Source organism: Saimiri boliviensis, chromosome X, assembly GCF_048565385.1.
Source record: "Saimiri boliviensis isolate mSaiBol1 chromosome X, mSaiBol1.pri, whole genome shotgun sequence".
Lineage (NCBI taxonomy): Eukaryota > Metazoa > Chordata > Mammalia > Primates > Cebidae > Saimiri > Saimiri boliviensis.
The window spans coordinates 116,936,519-116,946,154 of NC_133470.1; the positions used below are offsets into that span (position 1 = coordinate 116,936,519).

Here is a 9,636-nt window from a genome sequence, read left to right on the forward strand (position 1 = left end):
AAGCCAGGTTCTCAGCATGTCAGCCCAGGGAAGACTTCCTGTAGTGCCTGGCTACCACTTCTTCCCTGAGGCCTCAGCCTGAATCCCTTTTGTCCCTACTGAGTGGACCATCAACTGGCAACATAATCAGTACCCCAGTAGCCTTCCCTGGGACCTTCAACCTGAGGCATCTCTGGTACAACACAACCCAGAGACCAGTTTGAAGCCCTAGGATCTATGATGTCTCCCAGGCCCCCCTTCTCAGTCAATGTAGTTTTGAATTGACTGATCACAGCACTCTCTCCTCTCCCCTGCCCATCCAGCCCTGTGCGTCTCCCCCACACAGCAGCTCTCACTGTGGCAAAGTCTATCCTCTCAGCTCAGAGGAGCCCCTATTTCTGGCTAGGCAGACTCCCCAAGGGCTCCAAATCTGCATATTCATTTCATACTTGACCCCAACCTCGCCTTCAGTGCAATCATCTCCACCCCACTCCCCAGCCTTGTCCTGCTCGCAAAAATAGGAACCTAGGCACCTACAAAAAACACAGGGACCTTTGCAGCCTGAGGTCACACACACGTCCTCTTTTATCACCCTCCAAGATGAGACAAGTAGATGGTCCCTCTTTTCTCTCCCTCTCCCGTGAATGCCCTTCTTGGCTCACATAGCGCTCAGGGCTTCCCGGCTTTCCGATCCCCATGTTTCTTCACATGCCCCAGCAAAAAAATTACTTTTTGTGCCTCCCAAGCTAACTTGGAGTCCGTGGGCTGCCGGGGTCCTCTAGCGCATAGCTTCAGAGTTTACAGGGGGAGAGTCTGGTGCCATCAGGAGCTGAGCCTGCTAATGCTGAGCTCCCGTAAGTGGCTGCTCTCTCTTTTCCTTAATTGGGAAGGGGGCAGAAGGTGGTATCAGCCCACAGGAGAGATTCCTTGTTGTGACCAGGACGTTTTCCAGAGGCAGCCACAGCAACAACGATCTAAGGAATCTGCCCAGATGAAGGAGAACTGCCCATCCTCAAAGTGAACAGAAGTGGAGCCCCTGACATCCCCATATTGGGCTATTACCTTAGCACCAAACTCCCCCATCCCCCATCAGACTCCTGGGTATGTCAGAGAAGAAAGCATTGGGGTTTTGTCAACAAGCGGGTGTCACGAGTTGGCTCTCTGAGCGAAGCACAGGCTGGTTGTGGTAAGGGAGCTCTGCCCTTTAACCTTTGGGAAATATCTCAGCCCATTTCTTACTTTTTTCCTCATCTGCAAAATGACGTTGATTAAAAACCCCACCTCAGAGTACGATCCCCCTTTATAGTTTTTTACTATATTTTCTTTTTTTAATTTCCTAAAATAACAGCACAGACACATTAAGATAGATGCTGATATATTTATTTATTGACATAGAAGCTCACAACATATATCGTCTGGTGAAAAAATACAGAGTATAGAACAGCACTTATATTTCATCACTTTTATCTCTACATATATCTACCTGGGTACACAGGTATAGGAACATATCGAGAAGGGCACTCATCAAAGGGTTGACAATGATATAAGGGTGGAGAGATTTGGGTAATTTATACTTTACTTTTTTACTTTTTTATAGTTCGAAGATTTAACAATAATTTGTACCACTTTCACAAAGAGAATAAAGCTGTCAAGGGAATGGGCACACACAGAAAACAGACCCTTAGGCTGCAAGGAGAAGGAGCAAGGACAGAGGTCAGGCTATCTCCCTCCAATGTGCTATTATCCAAGACCCTTTCTCCTCCACCCCGAAAGATAGCCGCTTTGTGGATTAATTCATGCAGTTAGAAGCGGAAGCCCCACCCCACCCCTACCCTCCCCCCCCACCCCACCCCACCCCAGTTTTCCCAGCGCTGGATGCTGAATATAGGTAAGGGTTTACTGAAACTTGGGGGCTGGTCCCTTACAGAAGCTGAGAGAAGATATTGTATCGGCCAAGGGCCCCTCTGGATCGCTCCATCTCAGTATGGGTCAGCTCCTGCAGGGTGATGATCAAATTCTCAAAAACCTGGGCCCTGTCACTCTCGTTGTCACAGGTTTCCTTGGAGTGGCCCTCCTCACCACAATACGAACAGCGGAGAATGTGTTTTCGCTTCCTGGCTCTACGCATCTGCATCTCCCCAGGACCATTATTCTTAAAGCCAGAACCACCACTGGTGGAAGGAAACTGAGCCCTGGAAGTTTGGGGGGAATCAATGACCAGCACTTCATCCTGAGGTCTGGCCCTGTTTCTGAGGGAAGGGGCACCCCAGGATGGAAGTGGAGGATCCTGAGACTCCACCAGGATCACATCCTCATCAGAGTCGTCATCGAGGGTGTCGTCAATCTCTATCACATTGCAGTCAGCACTGCCCATCACTATTGGGGGGGAGCCCTGAAATGCCACGGGGCTGACTGCCCTCTCCACCATTGACTCAGACCTTTTGGACCGCTTTCGATTAATAGCATCATCATCATCCCAATCGTCTTCCTCCCTCACCATTCTGATTAACTCCAGGAAAGTGGGAAGCCGATCCTGCTCATTTGCATACATCCTGAGAAGCTCCTTAAGTCTGAGGCGGAGGTCCCTACTAAGGTCAGCGCCTAAAAGGAACTGCTGCAAGCGAATCTGGTTTGCATCTTTCTCAGCTATGATGCCTGCCTGAATAGCGTTCTGGAGCTGCACTTCTAAACGGATCACATAAAGGTAGGTTTTCTCCCCTTGTGCCTGCAGGGTGTTAAAAAATTTTCCATGGGCAGTCATACTGCTTTCAGACTCCCCAAACACCAATTTCATGGCTCGCAAGGAATCTGCCACATTTAGGTTAGGGTTGGTCGCCTGAAGCACACGCATGACCTCCCGGGCAGGGCCCCTAAGGGTTTTCATCAAGCGCTGGAGCTTCTCCTCCTCAGACACATTCCAATCTGGCAGGACCTCATTGACTTGGGTCAGCCAGTTTTCAAAGGTTTCTTCCCCCTGGGCTGGCACCATCCTCCCCGAAAACAACTTCATATTTCTCTCTGCCATGCTGGCCATTATCGGACTCAGACTCCTCCCCAGGGACCTCATCATGGAATAGAGCCAAGGCGGCAAGGGTGAGTTCTGCCGCCGGCTTTTACCCACACGTGCAATGATGCTAGCCATGACTGACAGCGAGAGGGTATCTGAATATAACAAGAGGCCTAGGCTTTTTAGAAAAGCGTAATCTGCAGGTGTGAGAGGAGAGGAGGTGGCTCGGTCTTCCTGTCTCAGCAGGGGCTGTAAAAGAGAAAGGAGGGGGTGCTGTTAGTAAAGGAGCGGGCTGCAGCTGCATTCTCCCTACCTGAATATCCTGCAGTACATTTTATATTTGCCCACTACCCTAAAAATAATCCCGCAAGAGATTGGCACTTACAACCTCCCAGAGCTACCTGATGTCTGCGTGCTAGCAAGGTGCTTTTTGCAGACACATCCATCCCTCCCTCCAGTCCTCTATGAGGGATCGCAACTGTTGCTCCAAATTCTAGATGTAACAGTGTCTGGAGCCGATATTGGGCTCTCCAAATAGAGTACAATGATCACAGTTTGTGGAAATAAAATAAGATCTCATTAACCTCACGGTCTCTGGTCTCAACCACACCCCCTTCTCACAGTGCCCCCCCATCCCTCTCGTTATTTCTCAGATTCTTACAGGAGCTCGGAAACAAGAGCACACCTTTATTTCCAGTCTCTTCAACCAGTGCTCTCCGTGAGAAAGCTCGTCTGGGGAGGGGGAGGTCAACCTCTGTCCACAGGGGGTCGCAGATCCGGGTCCTCGAGGTTTCAAGATTGCGCCACAGCGGAGAAGGCCAGAGAAGGGGGGGGGGGGTGGGTTAGAAGCAGCTTCACCCGTCATCCTGCTACCCACCGCCTCCGCTGTTGCCAGGCGGAAAATTCTCTGCCCCTTCCTGAATATAAGCCAGAGACCAGCCCCCCCACCCCTCAAGCATTACATTTGCCCCGGGAAACCATCGTCAGCCTACCAGCTCTGCAATCAGCTGTAGAGAATTCAAGTTCAGATACGGCTTTGATGGCCTGTCACGGAGAAAAGGAATGAGTTGGACACACCCACTCACATATTCCTCCCAGAAACAGATGAGGAGATGCAAAGGAGGCTTCAGGCAAACAGCTTGAATTCCCCCCCACCCCCGGCTACTCCTCGCCTCTCCCACCACCCCCAAATCCAGGCAAATCCTACCCAGTCCGCAATATCCAGGTGAACCCCACCTCCTCCCTCAGCGCAGCCGGCCCGAGAGCGCTCCTACCCCTGCGTCGCAGTCACCAATTCTCCAAGCGGAGAGCCGCCCGGTACTGGTGGGTCTTCCCCCACCCCTCTCCGCGCCGGGCTATCGCGCCCCCTTTCTTTACCTGCGCTCCGCTGGTGGGCAGCTAATGCTCCCGCGTCGCCAGCTGCGGATTCCGCTTTCTGGTCTCCTCCGCCCTGCAGGGGAAAAGAACGGGAGCCTCCTTGGCCGCTAAGCGACCCGGGGCTGCCCAAAGGAGCTGCTTCGCAGGGCTGCCCAACCAGGGGTAGCCGAGACGAGGCAGCGCGGTTCCTAAGGCAGCGGCGGCAGCTTTTATTCTGCAGCTGAGACAAAAGAGCGTGACGAGTGGGCCAGTGCGGCCAATCAACGAGGTGCGGGGGCGGACGGCCCGCACAGCCTTGGGCAGGGATGAGTGTTCCGGGCGGGCTGGCGGGCAGGCGGAGGCGGGAGGGCACAGCAGGCCCGCGGAATCTCAAGTGCCCCTTGATTAGACCGATGGAGCCAGTCTTCCTGTTACCCGGCAATTTGCGACTCTTTCTTTCTCGCCCAACCCCCTCCCTTCTCCGGGGGCTCAGCTCTGCATCTTAGGCCAGGTGCATTAAACACAAAGTGGGTCCCAAATCAAGTAAATAATAAAAGTTCTTCGCTTTGGTATAGGGGAAAGAGGAAGAAGAGGGGAAGGGGCGGGAAGAGCATTAGCCTGTGCATTGTGTAAACAGGCTTTTACAGACATCTCCTCTTTTATTGTGAAGGAAGTGGCAGTATGTCCATTTAACAGAGGGGAGTCAGAGCACCAAGGCTCTCAACCAATACCCATTCGGGTATGGGTGCAAGACATCAGAGTCATTTGGGAGAGTTTGTTAGAAATGCAGGCTTCTGGGCCTCAACTCTGGTGGATTCAGATTGACTAGGCCTAGGGGTTGCGGTGTGGTTTTGTATTTAGTATTTTTAAAATTGCATTTTAACTAGCGCTGCGGTTGGTTCTGAGGTGTATTGACGTTTGTGAATAAGTAAATGAGCCTGTCTCAAATATCTGTCCACAGTTATCTGTGATGAAATGCAACTCCAGAGCAGATGTGCCTACCTGGAATCCGTGATCTTCCTGAAACTTTAGGCAAAGATTTTGGACTCTGTATGAGGCTAAATAATGTCCCCCACCCCCAATATATCAAGCCCTAATCCCTGAAAGCTGTATATGTTACCTTATGAAGTAAAACGGTCTTTGCAGGTGTGATTGAGTTAAGGCTTTTGACTTGAATTTCCGGGCAGGCCGAAATCCAAATCCCAAGTGTCCTTATAAGAGAGGCAGAGGGAGAGCCGGTGCACCAAGAAGAGAAGGCAGTGACCAGAGATTAGTGATGAAGTCATAAGCAAAGGAATGCTAGCAGTCACCAGAACCTGGAAGAGGCAAGGAATAGACCACAGTCCTACTGACACCTTGAATTCAGCCCAGAGAAACCGATGTTAAGCTTCTGGCTTCTAGAACTGTGAGAAATTGAACCTCTCTTGTTTTAAGCCACCAAGTTTGTAATAATTTATTATGGTGCTGTCTTAGTCTGTTTGGGCTGCTATAGCAAAATACCATAGACTGGGTGGTTTATAAACAACAGAAATGTACTGCTCACAGTTCCGGAGATTGGGAAGTACAAGTTCAAGGTGCCAGCAAGGTTGGTTTCTCCTGAGGCTTCTCTCCTTGGCTTGCACATGGCTGCCCTCTTGCTGAATCTTTTCATAGCCATCCTCTCTGTGCATATGCGCCCCTGGGGTCTCTCAGTGTGTCCAAAGTTCGTCTTCTGATAAGGACACAAGTCAGATTGGAGCCTACCCTGAGGGCCTCATTTTTCCCTTAATTACCTCTTTAAAGGTATCTTTAATACAGTCACACTCTACAGCAGGCGTCCCCAAACTACGGCCCACGGGCCACATGCGGCCCCCTGAGGCCATTTATCTGGCCCCCCGCCGCACTTCAGGAAGGGGCACCTCTTTCACTGGTAGTCAGTGACAGGAGCACAGTATGTGGCAGCCCTCCAATGGTCTGAGGGACAGTGAACTGGCCCCCTGTGTAAAAAGTTTGGGGACGCCTGCTTTACAGTATCTGAAGGGTTAGGACTGCAACATATGAATTTGGGGGAACATAGTTCAGCCTGCAGCACTCCATTTTTCATTATTCTGGTTCTGAGAAAGCAAGTCTTCCTTCCCTCATGTAAAGTGTGGTTAAGAGACTCCTGTGGGGACTTTGGGGAGGTCAAGACCAAGTGCACTTGGACAGTCCAAGTGCAAAGGAGTTGCTTATTCTTGACTCCTGATGCTTGGAAGTGAGTGAACAGTCTGATACCTTTCAGCTGCTATTAGGTTCAGCTTCAGTCTGCCAAGGTACTTCTCCTGCTCCTTTCTGCCTTCTTATTTCCAACCCCAATACCTAGAATTCCTTGGAGTAAACAATCTACATCTAAAGACAAAGCATCTTCATCTCAGAGGCATGACCTTTCTCTTGTGGATGGAACACTGGAATGGTGATGATGGTGGGTGCAGGATTTTGGAGGTGCAGAGAAGGCAGGTTGCTTACTGCACACAGTCGAGGGGTGATGCTGGCAATAGCTTAGGGATATTCTTCAGACTCTTGCTTCTGCTCCCCAGTGCTACAACCTCTGACCCTGGCCTCTAAACAGAATCTTGTTCTGCATTTAAATTGGCTTCATCGCCAAATCAGGTGATCTGTAGTTGGACCTGGTGGCATCAAAAAGGACAAAGACTGTATCTCAGAGCTGTGTAAAAGATTTTTATTGTGTAAAGGTGCCTGGGTTGGGTCATCAGAACCAAGCAAAGTCTCTTCATACAGGGCTTGGAGGAGCATTTGATAAATTGGCTCCAGTTGGATACGGAGCATACCTTATCTCTGGCCTCATATTATAGGAGAGGGGTTGTGGGTAAGGGGACTTCCAATTACAAGGATTCTAGCTCTGGTGGTTCTAAGGAGGCCACATTTCATTTTCCAATTGAAAAAAAAAAAACCCTTAAAATCTGGAAGTTTCAGAGCCAATGCCTTCAGCTGAAAGAATAATAACTACCTTTAGTTGCCTTCGACCTCTGTGCCAGGAATTTTCCATCCTTATCTCATGTAAGTGCCTCATCAATCCTATTCAGATAGGCATTGTTATTTCACAAGGTTTCTGAGAGCACATGGGCACTTCAAACTTGGGCTTCAGCTCAGGCATATCAAAGACTGGATGGGGAGATGCTGCACATATTAACCTGGCATTTTAAGGGCTGCGTCACTCACAAAAGTTTTGAAAAGGAGGATAAAATAGTTATTTTTATACAAACAAAACAGAGTTTGTAACCAGCAAACCAAGCTAATGGAAAATGTGAAGTATGTACTTCAGGAGGAACATAACCTTAAAAGAAATAAATACAGGAAGGAATGAAGAGCAAAGAAAGTGGTAGTATGTGGGCAATGTAAGAGAACACTGGCAGAATAAGAAATCAGAAAAACATCTATTTTCCTTTTGCAAAAAATAAACTGAAAGTATCATAAATCAGAAAAAACATCAGGAGGGGCTTAAATGGATTTCGACATTTCTAAGAGTCTAGTATTATATTGGAAGTTATGTAGGTGTTTATTAAATTTACATTCTGATAAGGTAATTATATATCTAGAAATTAATAGTATGTGACTATTAAAATAATAGCAACAGGATGTACATTTCCAAGTTATTAATAGTAGGAAGGGGGAAAAGTTGAAAAATCAACACAAAATTCTCAAATATTTTAAAATCAAGAAAGAAATACAAATAGGATGAATAAAAGCAAAAACTGAAATTATAGCTTTAAACCCAAATATATGAATGCTTTTATTAAATGTTTGTGATCCACAACATCAAAAAAACCAAGTAATCCCATTTAAAAGTGGGCAAAGGATCTGAATAGACATTTCTCAAATGGACATGTAAATGGCCAATAAATACATGAAAAATGCTCAACTATTCATCAGAGAAATGCAAATCAAAACCACAGTGACCCTAGTTAGCATGGCTATTATCAAAAGACAAAAATTAACAAATTCTGGCAAGGATGCAGAGAAAAGAAAACTCTTATACACTGTTGCTGGGAATGTAAATTATTACATTCACTATGGAGAGCAGTTTGGAGGTTCCTCAGAAAATGAAAAAGAGCCATCATACCATCCTGAAATCATATGACATATAGCCAAAGGCAATGAAATCAGTATATCAAATTAATACCTGCACCCCCAGGTTTATTGCAGCACTATTCACAATAGCCAAGATATGGAATTAAACTAAATGTCCATCAATGGATAAATGGATAAAGAAAAGGGAGTAGAGATATACACGCAATGGAATACTATTCAGCCATGAAAAAGAAAAAAATCCTATTATTTGTAGCAACATATATGGAACTAGAAGTCATTATGTTAACTGAAATAAGCCAAGCACAGAAAGATAAAAATTGCATGTTCTGACTCATCTGTGGGAGCTAAAAAGTGCATCTCACAGAGGAAGAGAGTAGAGTGATTGTTATCGGAGGCTGAGAAGGGTGTTTGTGGTGGGGAGGGTGAAGGGAGAGTAGTTTATGGCTACTAGGAAATAATAGGTTATAGTGTTCAATAGAACCATAGGTTGACTATAGTTAAAAACAATATGTTGTATAGTTCAAAATAGCTAGAAGAGAAGATGTGAAATATTCCCAACACAAAGAAATGACAAATGTTCAAGGTGATAGCTATCCTAATTAACCCTAGATACATATTGTATTCATGTATCAAAAGATCCCATGTATCCCATAAACATGTACAAATAGTATGTATCAATAAAAGGATTTTTAAAATTATAAAACATAAACAATTTTATGAGCCAAATGCTCAAGTTAAAAACATCATCAAATGGGATTAATAAATATAACTACATGCTGTTGAAAAGAGACATATCCAAAATATAAGGGTACAGGTAGGTTGATGGTAAAAACATGGAGACAGATAAATCATGCAAATAATATATATCAGAAAACTTGTATAGCTATATTCATAGCAGACACAATATACTTAAAAGTGATAAGCATTATGAGAGATTAGAAGGTTATTTCATTATGATGAAAGTTTCAATTCACCAGAAAGCTTGGCAAATTTGAATGAGTATGCACTGATAACAAAACTTTGAAATATATAAAGAAAAAATTAATTTACTAAAGGGGAAATAAGCAAATATGAAACTAGAATCAGAAGTGTTACCACACCTCTCTTAGTAGTTCATCAAGGAGACAAAAAAAAAAAAGTCTGTAAGGATATAGAATTTTTGAACAATGTTATTAATAACAAACTAATAGCCAATGTATACAACACTGGAGACAACAACTACAGAA

General features: G+C 46.0%; 1 protein-coding gene across 1 annotated transcript; it reads right to left on the reverse strand.

The window, feature by feature from the left end:
• Positions 1 to 1,829: 1,829 nt before the first annotated feature.
• On the reverse strand, positions 1,830 to 4,693 carry ZCCHC12 (zinc finger CCHC-type containing 12). The gene is made up of 4 exons (XM_010341693.3): positions 4,364 to 4,693; positions 3,979 to 4,030; positions 3,672 to 3,769; positions 1,830 to 3,235 (listed from the first exon to the last, which is right to left on the reverse strand). Exon 4 carries the CDS (start codon positions 3,119 to 3,121, stop codon positions 1,901 to 1,903), a length of 1,221 nt encoding a protein of 406 aa, XP_010339995.1. The 5' UTR covers positions 3,122 to 3,235; positions 3,672 to 3,769; positions 3,979 to 4,030; positions 4,364 to 4,693; the 3' UTR covers positions 1,830 to 1,900.
• Between the last annotated feature and the right edge of the window lie 4,943 nt (positions 4,694 to 9,636).